Source organism: Eutrema salsugineum, unplaced genomic scaffold (assembly GCF_000478725.1).
Source record: "Eutrema salsugineum unplaced genomic scaffold, Eutsalg1_0 scaffold_2, whole genome shotgun sequence".
Classification (NCBI taxonomy): domain Eukaryota; kingdom Viridiplantae; phylum Streptophyta; class Magnoliopsida; order Brassicales; family Brassicaceae; genus Eutrema; species Eutrema salsugineum.
This window is the reverse complement of record NW_006256829.1, coordinates 6142080-6158179: the sequence shown is the minus strand read 5'-3', so window position 1 is coordinate 6158179 and position 16100 is coordinate 6142080. Positions and strand designations below refer to the sequence as shown.

The following is a 16100-nucleotide window of genomic DNA, read 5'->3' as shown; positions in this document are numbered from 1 at the left end:
TTGTAATTCCGAACCGGAGAGAACAAATCATGTCATTAGATTAGTCAGAAGTCTCAAAGAGCAACAATTAACGCAAAATAAAGATTGGTTCCTGACACATAAACTATAGTCTCAAAGAGAGTGATCAAACTCAGATCATCTCACATACATCACATTGTCGTTTTTTGGTGACACTGAGAACCATCTCGGCCGGTTTGATGAGCTCGAAGGTGCAAACATCTCCGACCTGTAAAACAAACTCTCTGGCCAAACGAACCCATCCAGGAGAGAATCTTGACTCACATATATCAGAGACCACATACTTAACCTTCCACGACCTCTTCTCTTTTGAATGATGAATCTTGAACATCGTTGTCTCCTTTGGCATATGCATATCCGCAAACTTCTTCCGGACCGCCTGGAATCACAAATCAATATCCATTTAATTCGTCTCTACATAATATAACAATGAACTCAATTTGACAGTGTTTACTTGTCTTGTTGTCGTGCTTAACTTACCAAGAACTTGAGGTATGATTTCTTTATGGTGAGCGTAAATTTTGGAACAAGAGACGAGGTCCCCGCTTCAGAATGGTCACAATCAGTATCCACATTCTTCTTCTTCTTCTTTGTTTTCTCTGCTTCTTCGACTTTCTTCTTTCCCAAGTTAATCTTCCGTCTCTGTTTCAATTTTCTTCCTGTAGATTCATCTGTTTCTGAGCCAGGAAAGCTTAATGATTCAGACAACGACTCTATCTCTTCCTCCTTCACATCATTGTAAATGTTTTTCCCTTGTTCTCTCTTGTTCCGACCTGTTATATGTCAGGTCTAAACTCTGTCTTCTCTTCTCCGTAAGCATTCAAAAAACACAATCACCACATGAGAACACTTACTGGAAGAGGCAATGGTTGCAGTTTTTTTCGGTCTAAGAATCTCCTTGCAATCTATTTGGTAGATGTTTACGCTAAAGCACATGTGTCCTTTGTGCGTGAATGTAAGAAGCTCGTCATGACCTAAATCGTTGTCGCTCAAAAACTTGTCCCATCCGCTTTTCTCCATGTAGTAGAACCTTTCGTTTCTGGAGATTTTGATTGGCCATGAGCTTCCCCATGGCAATTTTAATACCATCTTAAATGAGAACTCCTTGTTTGAGATGCTTCTTATGAAGTCGTGAGGAATCGCTCTCTTCAGACATACAATATATAACAACAACAAATGATATTACTATACAAAAGAGTTGCATTATGAAATTTCAATGAAAATCAATGAAAATTTTCAATTCCACAAAGCACAGTAATTGAGGCCAAACATTCTACTTTTTACCTACAACAATTTTTCATCCGACCATTTCACATACATAATGTGATTTATCAGAGTCGCATTATAAAAAATTCAGTTAGAATCGCTGAAAAATTTCACATCCACAAGGCCAAATTAAGTTTCAACTATTTTACCTTCAAAAATTTCCCCACAATTTCATCAGACCATTTCACATACAGAACCATCAAGCAATCGAAAAGAAAAAGCTCATCAAGGAAAAACACAATTGCAAACCTAAAGAGCGTAGTAGACTTTCACTCACTAACAGAACAGAGAACACAAAAAAATTTATGTTGATAAGACCTATTTAAGAACCTCGTTTTTTGTTAAAGAGATTGAAAGCTTTAATTTCTTGTGAGCAGGAAAGAAAAGAAGTCTTAGGAAGACGGTGATGTGTGTAAAAAAGAAAGATACCATGATCTCAGTCGATAGGTCTTCCTTTCTAAGAACCTTGAAGAATCCTGGGTTGTCTCCTTCTTCTATTATCTGACCAAAGCAACTGTTTTTCGTCATTTCTCTCCCTCCTTCTTCAACCTCTTCTCCGTCAATTTCCTCCTCCCCTCTATCTCTCTATCTGTGATAATGGGCAAAGTTTGAGGGAGAGAGAGAGAGAGAGAGAATGCTATGTAAGACTCTTTTTTTTTTTTCTTTCTAAAAACAGCAGCAGCTCCCAGTATTCAAAAGTCTTTAATTTTTCTCAATTAAGCTCGAAATAATTGAGAAAGAAGCCCATGCATAATTAGTAATTAACTCATCATATTTGTAATTTTTTTCTTCTTCATAATGCTGAAAACAGGAACTGTGTCTTTTTTACTTTGAAGACACGCAAAAAGCAGAGCAGTTTGCTAGTTTTAGTAATAACTTAATTCACTACAAGGACAGCGACTCTTTACATCTACCCACTCTATTAACTATAAAAGCCTATAAATTTTCTTGTAATACTATACTATTAAGTTCTACTACATGTTACAAACTTCTTTTCTTATTTGCTAATTCATGTTCTTAATATTAATCAAGGTTACTGGCTGTTCAAGTTACATTTTCAAAAATAAAAATAAAAGGTAAAGTTAAGATGGTTCACACTACAAAAATATCTGTACTATAGGTTCAAAACAATATCTATTAGATAAAACTTTTGAATATTCAATAGTTTACATGACAAATTAGGCATCATAAATCAAAAGAGAGGTTTGACAACAACAAAAAAAAATCAGAAGGAACAATTTCAAAGATGTATCATAACTTAAAGATTTTACATATACTCCATATTTTACTTGGTATATTCACATTAAGAATAAGTAGCAATAAATTATTAAATATGAGCTAATTGTGAACGAGTATGGTCAAGTGCTAACCAAAATGTATAAGGCTATAAGCAATTTGCTTTCACCTTGTAAAACCTTGGTGGTGTAAAACATGCGAAAAAGTTTTTTTTTTTTTTTTTTTTTTTAAAGACTCCGACGTTGTTGTCGCCGGCAATAAGGAAACACCGTTGGTTCTGTGTTGCGTTAGTGTTTGGAGATACGCCAGATACGGTGTCTCTAGGACGAAGATTTCAAACCGGATCTAAGACTTTCGGTTAAAGAAACTAGATCACCGAACCAGATATTGGAACCTGATGAAACGCAACAAAAGCAAATTGCAAATCTGGAGATAAAAATGTAAAAAGATTTCCGGATGATAGTTCGGGATTTTGAACCCGACGTGAATCGAACACGCAACCTTCTGATCTGGAGTCAGACGCGCTACCATTGCGCCACGGATCCGGATGCTAACACACGCAGTTACGCTTATATACCCATTAATCAATTGTAATTAGGTTCTTCAAATGTTGTGGTATTTTGTTGGCAACGATCGTTCCAAATTGTATTTGACATGATCGTGTTGATTGCATGAAAACGGAAATATATATATTCTAACCTTTTCGAATAACTCTTTCAACAAGAAAGAGTAAAAATTCATCTATTTACAATGACTAAGTCTAAAACTCTAATTCAAAGAACAAAATGTTGGCTCATCATCATTGCAGCTGAGAAGTCACGGTGATGAAGGTATCTTCGGGACAGGGGATCGTTAAGCCACCCATCGGATGATCGAACCCAAACTCTTCCTCGGATTTACTGAGAAGAGCTTGAAACGAAGGCTGGCTCAAATATGAGATCGGCACAATATATCTCTTCTTCTGGCTTTCTCCTACGTACACCGCAAGAAACCCTTTAGGTGCCGCCGAGGCTGCTCTCTTGCTCGTAGAAGCTGCTGCGACGGAGAGGCCAAGAATCTTCCTTGCACCCAATAGACTTCTTGCCAAAGCCATTTCTACTTCTTTTGTATGAAAGTTTGAATTCTTTTAAAGGTTTTGAAGAGATGTATGAACAGATGGAAGTTATTGGATTGCTTGCTGTTGGTTGATGATAGAAAGAATGGGTTATGTGTATTATATATAGATCAGTGAATGTGTTGAAGCATCTCTGAAAAGTCTTTGAAACTTGTGGTCTTGAAGCGTGGGACAGATTAGAACAGAGTTGCACATGGTTCTGTCTTGACCATCCGGAAAAGTTTAGTTTAATGCAATTTGTCTTGACGCGATAATTAATTGAGTGTGGGACAATAAATATAAAAACAAAACGCAATTCACAAGGGCTTGTTTTCTTAATGTTTATCTTCATAAGACATGCTATTGTCAACAAAAAAAACCAGCAAGTCTCTGTTCTTCATGTTCTGTGATGATCCTAATTCCTCACCTGTACGGTCTAAATGGATTTAAAAATAGCTTAAAGTGGGGCACTGAAGTTTCTTAACAACACAACAACAAGTCTCTGTCACTGGTTAAGCTGTTCTATGATGATATCCACAAATAATACCACACATGACAGTTGTAATTCAAAGAAGATAACGATAGACGATGGTTTTTTCTGAGAGGGGTCAGTGTTGGGTTCGTGGTGAAGTCACTGCCGGGGACAAAGTTGTTGAGATATAAGCCAGGAAGACAAAAGCATGAGCTCAAGTTCCTCTCTTACGCCAAAGATTAAGGCATAAGCTTTCTTCAAGTACACGATTGTTATGATCTTTTTATAAATACCTGCTACTGATTCCTTAACAACTATCTCTCACTCGCAAAATTTCATGAGAAGAAGAAATTTTACAGTCTTAGAGCTTTCTTAGATAGAAAAAGAGTAATGCCTTGTGGGTTCTTTTCAGGCAAGCAAAGTATGCTTCAGTTCACATTAGGGAGAGGGAGAAGAAGAGCTAGAAGAGCAACAAAGAAAACCTCAAGAAACATAACAAGAAAGACAAGAGAGCATGTCATTTGGGTTATACATAAGATGTCAAAGCTAAGAGGTGAACAAGAAAGACAAAAGATCTCCCGTTAACACACTCTTACAGAGATTCAGATGGACCTTTTAGCTTCAACCCAGGAAGCTTTTGACGAGCTGAGCCACAGAATTCGCCAAAGAATCAGCAGCTTCTTGTGTCGATGCTTCAGCATATACTCTAACAACATCTTCTGTACCTGATGGCCTTATGAAAGCTCTGCCACGCGGATATTTCTTGATTTCAGCATTAATGGCATCTTGAATCCCCAAGGGTTTCAGAGCCTCGGTTTCTTCGCTTGTGGTCACAACTGCTGCTCTGTCTGGAACTTCGACCTTAATCTGTCTGCTAGGAAGATCTTTGTATAGCTCATTCCACTTCTGTACTGACCATCCCATGTGTTGCAGAATCACTTCAACCAAGAGCAATCCACTTAGAGCGTCACCAACCGCTTGGTTAATCAGATTACTCACCGCCACTAGTCTAGAAACCGCTTTGTGCTCTTCAGAGCCTTGAGTAAGATCCTTTTGTTTGGCAACTAACAACGATATGAAAGTTTCCGAGAAGAGAATAGTCCCGTGGCCATTAGCTTCAAAGTAGATTCCAATATCAAACTCTGCTGCTTTCTCGTGTAAATGCTTCACCCCTGTTTTTGCGAAAACAACATCTAAACCCAACTGCTTGAGATAATCCGTGGATGCACCATTTGCGTAAGCCGTCTGCACAACACCAAGACGAGAACGCGTCCCTTCTTTATCATCATCATCGAGAGTGTTTAGTTGCTCTTTGATAAAGAGAGCAAACAAAGATAGAATCTTGTCCCCATCGAGTAGCTCAACCTTGTCAGTAGAAGATTCTGTAGGAATGTAAAAGTAAACCAATCGATCTGCATCGCCGTCAAAACTCGCACACCTCGTCTCCACATCCTTTGACCCAAATCCTAAAGGTACAACCTTTTCTTTCTGCACAAAATCTGCACCTACACCTTCATTAAGCACACCTCCATCTCTTCCTGTGTTACGAATCTCAAGATCTAGATTGTTCAAAGACTCTCTTAGCTCCTCAAGCTTCAATCCACCCACACCATTAGCACCATCTACGATCACTTTGCTAACTTCTAACTTGTCCTTTCCACTATTTGGGATCAGATCAATCAAGCACCTGAATGAAGTAAAGAGATTCTCAAAGTAATCATTTTCCGTTGCCTTGAGACCTTTGTTCTTAGCTCGAACCATCCAATGTAGCTGCGGAGTTGTCAAAATCCCCTTGTCAATGGCAACAGATCCCAAAATCGATGAGACACCGATCTCCGCAGCTCGGAGAAGAGATTCACCACTAGGTCTCGTATCCCTTCCCAACCAAACCTCTGCACTTTTATTCTTCTTCTCTTCTCCGATTGCAATTTCTTCCTTCTCCACGAATTCTCTAATCAACGAGACGAGCTCTCGAGGAGAAGACGCGTTCGCGATCTGATCTGCGAAGGGCTCCCATTCTTGAGAGAGCATACCACCAGATGGATCCGCGACTTTAATGCCATTGTCGGAGACTTTGTTGTGCGACGCTGTGATCATGAGGCCGACGGTCGATGACCCTAGCTTGAGCGATCGGAGAGCTGAGAGGATCCCAACTCTGTAAACCGTCGAATCCAGCAATTTTGCGTCGCCTCGGAACCCAGCCGTTCCGTACGAAAGCTTGACGCTTTGAGGAGTCGGAAAGAGCTCTGATGATTTGAGGAGTGAAGCGATTTGGCTCTCGTCCATGGCGCTAGTGAGAGAGTGAGAGAGAGAGAGAGGGGAAAATGAAGATGCGCCCAAGTCCCAACGATCGAACAAAAACATAAAGGAAGCATTTTTTATTTGACTATATATAAGATTTACTTGTCATCTCTATTAGTCTTCTCTCTCTGCCATATCTCTTCTTATTATTTTGCTCTTTTTTCTCTCTTCTTTCGCTCATGACCGTCGGATGAACAGATCGGCGTTCTTTAAACTGAAGACGGTTCTCTGGTTAAGATCTGAACTTGCAAACGACAGCTTTCCTGATTCCACTTCTCAATTTGACCCAAAAATCTCTGTTAGATGCAAGATTTTGGTGGAATTGAGTAGTGAAATTGGAAAGTTGCCGATTGCAATTATTAGGCTTTCTTTAAATTTGATACCTGAGGAATAGTTTACAGTTACATTTTCTCCTCTTGAATTGATGGAAAGGTGGTTTCTTTCTTTCTTTTGTTATTTGTTTCTTGTCTTCAAGATTAGAGAAGCCAACTTGGATAAGGCTTACAAGCTTCACTAGAATCTAAACCGGTGGTCAAGGAATTAAAAAGGTTACCTCTTTGTTAGTTTATGTGAGTGAATTTTCAATATCTCATTTAATCGATTTTTTGTGATTCAATAAAACATCATAATCTGAAATGAAGACATCAAGAGTTTGATTATCTAGGAACTTTGAGAACGTGTTCTTTCATTAGTTAGAAGCTTACAACTCGCTGAAATGCGAGGAAAAATGTTACATCAGTCTAGGGAAAAGAGCTTTTATATGTACAAAATGGTGACTAACAACAAAAAATCTATAGAGTGAGATGTGTATTTTGGATATTGGAGGTGAGGTCAGCAAAGGTTTTCTCACTGCAGGGGATTGTGAGTCTACCCATTGGGTGATCAAACCCACATTCATCCTCTGCCTTCCTTAGCAGATCTTGAAACGATGGTTGGCTCAAGAAAGATATCGGAACCACGTATCTCTTCTTTTGGCTTTCCCCAACGTACACCGCGAAGTAACCCTTTGGAACATCAGCAGACTTTGAGGTTGCAAACAGTTTCGCTTGCCGGATGAGTTGCATAGGTTGCAGCATACGAGAAACTCTGAAAGCCATCGAATGTTTGATGGATATGTGTTATCTTCTTCTTCTTTTTTTTTGTGAGTTTTTTTTTTGTATAGAAAAACGATAGCAAATTAGAGAAAGTTCTTGTTGTTTCCTGAAGATGTGAGAAGTTCTTGTGCGGTTTAAGGGTTTGGTAACTTCTTTTTATAGATGTGCCACTTGAAGATAACTTGATCCGTCTTTTCTGGCTCTGAGAAGCTCAGCTAATATGTACTGACACGTGCTTTGTCAAGTCTTGCCCAACATTTTGATCTCATAAGGCCCCATCTGATGGTCACTCTGATGGTGGTGGTTCGATGAAGTGCTTGGAAAGATATCCACATGGATGTGACAGCCTGACAGGTTAGTCGCGCTTACACTCCAATCAAATTTAAGCTTCACAACATGAGATCATGTCCTTTGAACATGAATGTGTCATTCCTGTTCTCTTGGTAGGCAACTTAAAGTCCCACCTCATTAAGAAACCAGACTTGCCAATGTTTTGTCATAGACAAGAGAAGATTGCAATATCTCATATTTTCCTCTTTAACTATAAAGACACTGAGGAAACAAACCCTTGTGAAGTGCATATAATGTTGATTACCTTTCATTGCTTGTCATATATCGTAGCTGGAAAACAAAACCATGTGAAGCTCTCATCCTATATGTCCCACGCTAGTGGACCACAGTTTCATTGCTAACAGGGTGGTTTTAACTCCTTTATTGATCTATTTATACATCCAGAAACAGAACCAACTCTTCACATCACCAAGTAGTAAAGCAATCCAAAGCTTGATTCTGAGCACTTAACTTGTTATCCTCAATCCCATCTTCAGTTTCAAAAATTTTAAAGACTAAAATGGCTTTAGTGAGAAGTCTCTTGGGTGCAAAGAAGATTCTTAGCCGTTCTATATCGGGTACAACACCAAAAGGGTTTCTTGCGGTGTATGTTGGCGAGGACCAGGTCCAGAAGAAGAGATATATAGTTCCTGTCTCATATTTGAGCCAGCCTTCGTTTCAAGCTCTGCTCAGTAAATCCGAAGAAGTGTTTGGGTTTGATCATCCGATGGGTGGCTTAACGATCCCTTGTCCTGAAGATACCTTCATCAATGTGACTTCTGGGCTAAAGGGAAGATGATCTAAAAAGAAGAGACATTTAATATTAGTTAGCCCAAGTTAGAGATAGAATTATTCAAACGTAATAGTCCAACCTTTTTCCTCTTTCTTTGTGAGAAAAGAGTTGTTCAAGAGTTACAAAACTCATTGTGAATGTCTTTTTTTGTTGTGTAAGAATTGATGGTGTCAATGGAAATTTTGTTCCAAGTAAATAATTTACAAGTGTCTTTCACTTCACCATTTCAAGAGCAAAATCAATATTTCGATCTTTGAGGTTTGCTAGATAAAGGAAAAAAAAAACAGAGTAAAGAAAATGCATAGGATCTAACTGATTAAAAACAAAAACTGAGCCACGGTTAAAGAGAGACAGAGGAAACGGTTAGAGAGTTACAGAGCAAAACTCAAGAAACAGAACAAGAAATATGAGACAACATTTCATATGGGTTATACTTATACATAAGTCTTGATAGCTAAGGCAGAGATTCGGAGAACTTGATTAATTTCTCTATGATTCTTGTACTTCGACTTTCTAGCAGATTGAACATAAGTGTTAAAAGAATATAATTAATATATAAAAACTCTAAAACTGAAAGCTAATAACCTAAAGTAATATTTTTTCTGGTTGATAAAAAGAATGGAGAATATTAATGCGATCCGTTTACTTTTCATCTCTTTGCATTGCTCAGTTTAACTTAACGTCATCTCTTTCTTTGTTAGATGAAAGATTTCAATGGATGATAAGTACTCTCATTTAGTTTTATTTGAAAACAACTGAAGTATAATTAAATAGTGATTTGTAAGAAACCTTTTGGATATGAATGAATGAGTTGTTGAGCCAAAAAAAAAAAATAGTGCTTCAATTGGTGTTGCCCTTTCTTGTCCAATGATCGAGCCAACATGTATTAATTTAACATGAATCATTATTTTGTCTATAACATAAAAATGGTATCCACTTTCAAAACTTGTAGAACAACTCTTTCAAGAAGAAAGAGGAAAAACAATCTCCTCTATTTACAAGGAACAAGTCTATCTCTAACTCGAAGAAGTATATTTTGGATATTCATCATTGGAGCTGAGACGTCACAGTGATGAAGGTATCTTCAGGACAAGGGATCGTTAAGCCACCCATTGGATGATGGAACCCAAACTCTTCTTCAGATTTGCTGAGAAGAGCTTGAAACGAAGGCTGGCTCAAGTATGAGACTGGCACCACGTATCTCTTCTTCTGCCCCTCTCCTACGTACACCGCAAGAAACCCTTTTGGTGCCGACAAGGCTGCTCTTTGACTCGTAGAAGCAGCTGCGACAGAGCGGCCAAGAATCTTCTTTGCACCGAATAGAGTTCTCAACAAAGTCATTTCTAGTTCTTTTGTCTGAAAGTTTGAATTCTTTTGAAACTTCTGAAAATGTATGACAAATTTCAAGTTATTTGAATATTGCTTGTTTTTTGGTTGATGATAGAAAGAATGGGTCATGCTATGTATATATATAGAAAGATCAATGGATGAGCTGAAACTTCTCTGAAAACTCTCTGAAACTTGTGGTCTTGAAGTGTGGGACAGACTAGGACAGAGAGTCACATGGTTCTGTCTTTACCAACTGATAAAGTTATAGTTTAATGCAATTTGTCTTTATGAGATAATTAATTGAGTGTAGGACAATAAACTAAAAACAAAAGTAAAATTCACAAGGGCTTGTTTTCTCAATGTTTTTTTAGATAAGACGTGCTTTTGTCAATAATAAAGACAAGCAAGTTTCTGTTCTTCATGTTCTGTGATGATCCTATTCCCTCATCTCTGTGGCCTAAATGGAGTTAATAAGAACTTAAAGTAGGGACCTGAAGTTTCTCAACAACAGAACAAGTCTCTGTCACTGGTTCAAGTTGTTCTTTGATGATATCTCAGAAACATTGAGAAAACAAGCTCTTGTGAATTGAATATGGTGTTTATATAATAAGTAGACAAATTGCATTAATGCATCTTTTCCAGATAAAAGACTGAACCATGTGATAGGTTCTAGTCTGTCCCACACTTTTAGACCACAAGTTTCAAGGAAGTTTCAGAGAGGTTTCAACTCATAAATTGATCTATATATAATACACATAACCTATTCTTTCTAGAATCAAACAACAAACAAGCAATATATTCAACAACTTTAATCTTTTCATACATCTTCAGAGCTTCAAAAGAATTCAAACTTTCAGAAGAAAAAAAAATATAGAAATGGCTTTGGTGAGAAGTCTATTGGGTGCGAAGAAGATTCTTGGCCTCTCCGTGGCAGCAGCTTCTACGAACAAAAGATCAGCCTCTGCGGTGCCAAAAGGGTTTCTTGCAGTGTACGTAGGAGAGAGCCAGAAGAAGAGATATGTAGTGCCAGTCTCATACTTGAGCCAGCCTTCATTTCAAGCTCTGCTCAGTAAATCCGAGGAAGAGTTTGGCTTCCAATATCCAATGGGTTGCTTAACGATCCTTTGTCCTGAAGATACTTTCATCAATGTGACTTCTCGGCTTCAATGATGATTTTCCCAACATTTTCTTCTTCGAATTAGAGATAGATTTATTCATTGTAAATAGATGAATTTTTACTCTTTCTTCTTGAAAGAGTTTTTCGAAAAGGTTAAGAATTGAACTTCGTTTTTCATGCAATCGACACGATCATGTCAAATACATTCTGGAACGATCTTCGAAGACGAATTACGTACCACAGTCTTTAATTATAAATAACTGACGGTTAATCACTCCTATATGTATATGCTTATCATCCGGATCCGTGGCGCAATGGTAGCGCGTCTGACTCCAGATCAGAAGGTTGCGTGTTCGATTCACGTCGGGTTCAAAATCCCGAACTTCATCCGGAAATCTTTTTGTCTTTTGGTATTCTAAGATTTCCCCTTCGCTTTTCCTGCGGTTTAGTTAGTACCATGGTTCGGTAATTTAACTTATCGTAATCGAAAGTCTGAGTACCGGTCTGAACCTCAAACTTTCCGGTCCCCACCAAACACTACTAACAACACGACACATAATCGGTAATTCTTATCCTATTTACAAAATACAGATTTTTATACACGCATTTTTAATCCTACAAAGTTTTAGTAAAACAAAATTAAGCAAAAGGAAATAAATCGTGGTAGTATTCGGAAGAAAAAAATTAGGGCTTGAAGAGAAAGGTATAATCGTGTGGCGATCCGCCATGGATTCAGAGGAAGAGAAAATGGAAGAGATCCACAAAACATCATCACAGTCTCCAACGTTACGCCTCCTCATGCAGTGGTACGGTCCGTACGGACTCTACCCAAAGCACACACAACGGAGCTCTAAACAGTCGAGAACGTCCTCATCAAATGATGATCAAAATCAAGTCTCCGAGAGAAGATTCTCAGGCTCTTTTCCTCCTGATCTAGCGTGGGAGATTCTCTCAAGACTTCCTGCGAAATCAATTGTGAGATCTCGCGCCGTCTCTAAGCTCTGGTCTTCAATCACCACAAATCCAGATTTTATCAAACCGTTCCCTGCTCTGTCATCATCAAGTCCGTGTCTTTTGATGATTTTCCAAAAAGGCGAGACGCGATTCGTCTTCTCGTTTCCTCAACACCAAAACCCCGTCGATGATGATCCTTATTCGCAAGTGGAGCGTTACGAAGAATCGATAAACCCTGAAGATCGTCACTTGTCCTGTTCTGATTCCGTCCACGGCTTGATCTGCTTCGAGACTCCTACAAATCTCGAGATTTGGAACCCAACCATAAGACGCTTCTTCACTTTACCTAAACCTGAAAGCAGCTTGAGCTACCTAAGAGGCTTTTTGGGATATGACCCGGTCGAGTGTAAATACAAAGTTCTGATTTTTCTTCCAGAAACAGAGATTCGAGTTCTTACTTTGGGAGCTCAAGAATCATGGAGGAAGATCAAAGCCAGTCCTATGCATTGTTGTACCCCTACTTCAGGTAACAAGGCGCGATGCGTTAACGGGGTTCTCTACTATATAGCTAAATCTGGTTTGACTATGAAGGAGGCCATAATGAGCTTTGATCTCAGATTAGAAAAGTTCAATTTGATTGAATTTCCGATGGATGATCACAGTAACGTTTTGATGGTAACTTATGAGGGAAGGTTAGGTTTAGTTAGTTCCATGCCTGATGATGTTAAAATATGGGTTTTGGAGGATGCAGAGAACAAGAAATGGTCGTATAAACGCTTTGTTTTCCCTCAGTCGTCTCACCAAGAATGGATTTGGTTCGATTTCAAAGGTGTTACCGATGCCGGTGAGCTTATTTATACGCCGAGTAGTTTTTATGATTCGTTCCATGTTGTGTATTTTGATCCAAAGAAACAGAGCGTAAGAGAAACTAAGTTTGAAGGAGTTGCTTGTGATGAATTTAGACGACTTAAAGGACTTGGATTCCGTCCTTTCCATGATTTAAATGTTTTCCCGGATCACATTGAGAGCCTCTTTTCCTTGTAACTAAGAGCGCTCTTCACCACCATTAATGTGATTTCTCAAGATTAGGTTTGATGTATTTAGGGTTTTCGTTGTCATGATTTGTTATCATTCTTTAATTTGGATCTATCCCAACATTTTATATAACAATGTATAACAGCAGACTATTGGGCAAGTCTGTCAAAACAGAGTCCGCACTGTTTCTAGCATTTTGTCATGTGAGCCTAATTCCTTTGTAATGAGATGATTTTATTTTTGGCACTTTCTTCTTTTAAAGAGTTGTTCACAGAGGTTATAAGTACTGAATGCTGTTTTGTCTGCAGTGGACACCATCATGTTAACGCATAAAAGAGTGATTTTTTTTTTTCAGCTGGATCTGTAACTCCACTCCAGAAGATGCTTGTTCGATTTTGGTAGTGTGCATTAACCATTTTAGACTTTCTTATATGTTTGGTCATTGCAAGAGGTATTTGGTGGAGTAAAAGAATAAAAACAGGAAATTCATTGAAAAAAAATCAGAACAAAAGAACAAAAACGACACAATTCATAAAAGAATTAAGACTTGAAGACCATATTATTATACGCGAGATTGATATTTTCCCCAGTCAGATCAACAGTCTTGTGACTTGATAAAGAGATGCGCTTCTACAAATTTTCTTTCTTTTTTTTTTCCTAATTAGAACGACACCTAATTTATGCAACTTTATGATTCTCTTATGTATGTGTTCCCATGAGCGGGGTTTTGATAATTTGATTATTTCTTAGTTTGAATACAATGATCACTGTTTTTATTTTTGGTACCTCATGATGAGAGAATGCTAGCTTTAGTTTGTTCCATTGGCTTTGGCTCTGGTGTTTAAATAAGACCACCGTTGAATATAATGAATACAATGAAAAAACATTTGAAGGCTCGTTAGATTTTTGATTTTATGAACCTTCAGGCTCGTTAGCTTTCATTGTTTGTATTTTAGTTTCACATTCATTTTTATCTTGGAAGACAAAACATTGTGAATTTTAGCTAAGAAAACTAAAAAAATTCAGACCAGATAAAGAAATGGCTTTGATCCGAACTCTACTAGTTGCAATTAAAGAGGATTGTTAGACACTTTATACTCTATAGCAGCCGCGGCCAGAACTAGCGGAGCTCAGCCTCGGAGGATACCATATGGGTTTCTTGCAATGTACGCAACCCACAGAACAATAGACTAATGTTTTTCAAAGTATATATAGACTAATTTCTTAATTTTTGTATAAATATGATATTTTAAGGTCCCTAAATTTTATTTGCATATAATGTTTTCGGCCAGAAAACAAAAAATATGTTTCAATAAAATAATTTAGCATAAAGCGGTGAAAGATACGTATTTTAATTTTAGTATGAAAATACAAAGGGGATCCTCTGGATGCATCAACGCTTTCTTGTACCTTGTGAGAGAGATCAAATGAAAGGGAGGGATTTTCTACGTTTCCGTGGTATTACTGATGCTGGTGAGCTTGTCTTTGCACCATCCAGTTTGTCTGAATCGTTTTATATTCTATATTTTGATCCGAGGAGAAATAGTATCAGAGAAACCTCTTGTTTGAAGGAATTGTGGGTGATGATTTTAGACTCCGTTATGGACTTGGTAAACACAAGATACACGATCTGAGTATTTTCCCAAATCACGTCGAGAGTCTCGTGTCTTCTTTGTACGTAAAATCCGTCCACGTCTATTCATCGTTCATTGCTCTCAATCTCCTTTGTTTCTGTTTCCCCTGTCAATGACACTTTTAATTCTATATGAATCTCTTGTGTCTGTTTTTCTTTTCTTCTTGTGATCTTTATTTCTTCTGCCATTCAGTTTTGAGAATATATATAGGACATAAAACCCACAAGAAGTTCATTACAAAACATAGACTTGTTGTTCTGTTGTTGAGAAACTTCAGGTTCCCACTCTAAGTTCTTATTAAATCCATTTAGACCACAGAGGTGAGGGCATAGCTAGGATCATCACAGAACATGAAGAACAGAAACTTGCTTGTCTTTATTATTGACAAAAAACATGTCTTATCTAACAAAACATTGAGAAAACAAGCCCTCGTGAATTGCGTATGGATTTCTTTTTTCTTTAGTTTATTTCCCCACACTCATATCATCAAGACAAATTGCATTAAACTAAACTTTTTCCAAATGGTCAAGACAGAACCATGTGCAACTCTGTTCTAGTCTGTCCCACGCTTCAAAAACCACAAGTTTCAAAGATTATTTGGAGAGATTGCAACTCATTATATCCATTGATCTTTCTATATAAACACATAACCCATTCTTTCTATCAGCAACCAACAACAAGCAATTTAATAACTTGCATCTTTTCATACATCTCTTTAAAAGCTTCAAAGTTAAAAAAAATTCAGACAAACGAACTATAAATGGCTTTAGTAAGAAGTCTATTGGGTGCAAAGAAGATTCTTGGACGCTCTGTAACAGAAGCAGCCGCAACAGGCAAAAGGGCAGCCTCTACGGTACCAAAAGGGTTTCTTGCGGTGTACGTAGGAGAGAGCCAGAAGAAGAGATATGTGGTGCCAGTCTCATACTTGAGCCAGCCTTCGTTTCAAGCTCTTCTCAGAAAATCTGAAGAAGAGTTTGGGTTCCATCATCCAATGGGTGGCTTAACGATCCCTTGTCCTGAAGATACCTTCATCAATGTGACGTCTGGGCTCCAATGATGATTATCCAACATATTGTTCTTTGAGTTAGAGATAGACTTGTTCCTTGTAAATAGAGGAGAATTGTTTTTTTTTTGTTCTCTTTCTTCTTGAAAGTGTTGTTCTAAAATTTTTGAAAGTTCTATCACAATTTAACCAAATTCCCATCCATTGAATTCTTTCCCATAACAAAGATGAGATGACATTAAGTTAAACTGAGCATTGCAAAAAGATGAAAAGTAAAAGGATCGCATTACTATTCTTTCTTATTTTTTATGTGATCACATTGGCAGAAAGTTATCTCATCAATAATATTACCGTTAAATTGGCGGCAACAAATATAGGATTTGATGTACGGTCACCATTTTTTATATATATCTGTTTCATAATCC

At 37.8% G+C, this 16100-nt stretch overlaps 9 protein-coding genes and 2 non-coding genes across 11 annotated transcripts; 5 read left to right on the top strand and 6 right to left on the bottom strand.

Moving 5' to 3' along the window:
- Window positions 1–107: 107 nt before the first annotated feature.
- LOC18017543 (B3 domain-containing protein At5g18090) lies at window positions 108–1886 on the bottom strand. Its single transcript, XM_024156022.1, has 4 exons — window positions 1714–1886; window positions 867–1164; window positions 499–791; window positions 108–397 (listed from the first exon to the last, which is right to left on the bottom strand). Exons 1-4 carry the CDS (start codon window positions 1810–1812, stop codon window positions 131–133), a joined length of 957 nt encoding a protein of 318 aa, XP_024011790.1. The 5' UTR covers window positions 1813–1886; the 3' UTR covers window positions 108–130.
- Window positions 1887–2993: 1107 nt separating this feature from the next.
- TRNAW-CCA lies at window positions 2994–3065 on the bottom strand. The gene has a single exon. It is a non-coding gene; the product is annotated as a tRNA-Trp (tRNA).
- A 122-nt stretch (window positions 3066–3187) lies between these two features.
- On the bottom strand, window positions 3188–3718 carry LOC18017542 (auxin-responsive protein SAUR21). The gene has a single exon (XM_006400289.2). It carries the CDS (start codon window positions 3611–3613, stop codon window positions 3320–3322), a length of 294 nt encoding a protein of 97 aa, XP_006400352.1. The 5' UTR covers window positions 3614–3718; the 3' UTR covers window positions 3188–3319.
- A 736-nt stretch (window positions 3719–4454) lies between these two features.
- LOC18017541 (phosphoacetylglucosamine mutase) lies at window positions 4455–6947 on the bottom strand. Its single transcript, XM_006400288.2, has 2 exons — window positions 4682–6947; window positions 4455–4567 (listed from the first exon to the last, which is right to left on the bottom strand). Exon 1 carries the CDS (start codon window positions 6447–6449, stop codon window positions 4707–4709), a length of 1743 nt encoding a protein of 580 aa, XP_006400351.1. The 5' UTR covers window positions 6450–6947; the 3' UTR covers window positions 4455–4567; window positions 4682–4706.
- Window positions 6948–7002: 55 nt separating this feature from the next.
- On the bottom strand, window positions 7003–7607 carry LOC18017356 (auxin-responsive protein SAUR21). Its single transcript, XM_006400287.2, has one exon. It carries the CDS (start codon window positions 7481–7483, stop codon window positions 7178–7180), a length of 306 nt encoding a protein of 101 aa, XP_006400350.1. The 5' UTR covers window positions 7484–7607; the 3' UTR covers window positions 7003–7177.
- Window positions 7608–8239: 632 nt separating this feature from the next.
- LOC18017355 (auxin-responsive protein SAUR21) lies at window positions 8240–8788 on the top strand. Its single transcript, XM_006400286.2, has one exon. The coding sequence runs from the start codon at window positions 8331–8333 to the stop codon at window positions 8607–8609; it is 279 nt and encodes a 92-aa protein (XP_006400349.1). The 5' UTR covers window positions 8240–8330; the 3' UTR covers window positions 8610–8788.
- Window positions 8789–9474: 686 nt separating this feature from the next.
- Window positions 9475–10036, bottom strand: LOC18017354 (auxin-responsive protein SAUR21). Its single transcript, XM_006400285.2, has one exon. The coding sequence runs from the start codon at window positions 9942–9944 to the stop codon at window positions 9651–9653; it is 294 nt and encodes a 97-aa protein (XP_006400348.1). The 5' UTR covers window positions 9945–10036; the 3' UTR covers window positions 9475–9650.
- Window positions 10037–10715: 679 nt separating this feature from the next.
- LOC18017353 (auxin-responsive protein SAUR21) lies at window positions 10716–11219 on the top strand. The gene has a single exon (XM_006400284.2). It carries the CDS (start codon window positions 10809–10811, stop codon window positions 11100–11102), a length of 294 nt encoding a protein of 97 aa, XP_006400347.1. The 5' UTR covers window positions 10716–10808; the 3' UTR covers window positions 11103–11219.
- Window positions 11220–11349: 130 nt separating this feature from the next.
- TRNAW-CCA lies at window positions 11350–11421 on the top strand. Its single transcript has one exon. It is a non-coding gene; the product is annotated as a tRNA-Trp (tRNA).
- A 282-nt stretch (window positions 11422–11703) lies between these two features.
- Window positions 11704–13173, top strand: LOC18017352 (F-box protein At5g18160). The gene has a single exon (XM_006400283.2). It carries the CDS (start codon window positions 11776–11778, stop codon window positions 13045–13047), a length of 1272 nt encoding a protein of 423 aa, XP_006400346.2. The 5' UTR covers window positions 11704–11775; the 3' UTR covers window positions 13048–13173.
- A 2193-nt stretch (window positions 13174–15366) lies between these two features.
- On the top strand, window positions 15367–15754 carry LOC18017351 (auxin-responsive protein SAUR21). Its single transcript, XM_006400282.2, has one exon. It carries the CDS (start codon window positions 15433–15435, stop codon window positions 15727–15729), a length of 297 nt encoding a protein of 98 aa, XP_006400345.1. The 5' UTR covers window positions 15367–15432; the 3' UTR covers window positions 15730–15754.
- The last annotated feature ends 346 nt before the right edge of the window (window positions 15755–16100 follow it).

Coding starts and splice junctions, on each gene's coding strand:
- LOC18017543 (XM_024156022.1), bottom strand. CDS start 1,812: ATGACGAAAAACAGTTGCTTTGGTCAGATAATAGAAGAAGGAGACAAC. Junction 792..866: donor CATTGCCTCTTCCAGTAAGT/GTTCTCATGTGG, acceptor GACATATAACAG/GTCGGAACAAGAGAGAACAA. Junction 398..498: donor AATCATACCTCAAGTTCTTG/GTAAGTTAAGCA, acceptor TTGTGATTCCAG/GCGGTCCGGAAGAAGTTTGC.
- LOC18017542 (XM_006400289.2), bottom strand. CDS start 3,613: ATGGCTTTGGCAAGAAGTCTATTGGGTGCAAGGAAGATTCTTGGCCTC.
- LOC18017541 (XM_006400288.2), bottom strand. CDS start 6,449: ATGTTTTTGTTCGATCGTTGGGACTTGGGCGCATCTTCATTTTCCCCT.
- LOC18017356 (XM_006400287.2), bottom strand. CDS start 7,483: ATGGCTTTCAGAGTTTCTCGTATGCTGCAACCTATGCAACTCATCCGG.
- LOC18017355 (XM_006400286.2), top strand. CDS start 8,331: ATGGCTTTAGTGAGAAGTCTCTTGGGTGCAAAGAAGATTCTTAGCCGT.
- LOC18017354 (XM_006400285.2), bottom strand. CDS start 9,944: ATGACTTTGTTGAGAACTCTATTCGGTGCAAAGAAGATTCTTGGCCGC.
- LOC18017353 (XM_006400284.2), top strand. CDS start 10,809: ATGGCTTTGGTGAGAAGTCTATTGGGTGCGAAGAAGATTCTTGGCCTC.
- LOC18017352 (XM_006400283.2), top strand. CDS start 11,776: ATGGATTCAGAGGAAGAGAAAATGGAAGAGATCCACAAAACATCATCA.
- LOC18017351 (XM_006400282.2), top strand. CDS start 15,433: ATGGCTTTAGTAAGAAGTCTATTGGGTGCAAAGAAGATTCTTGGACGC.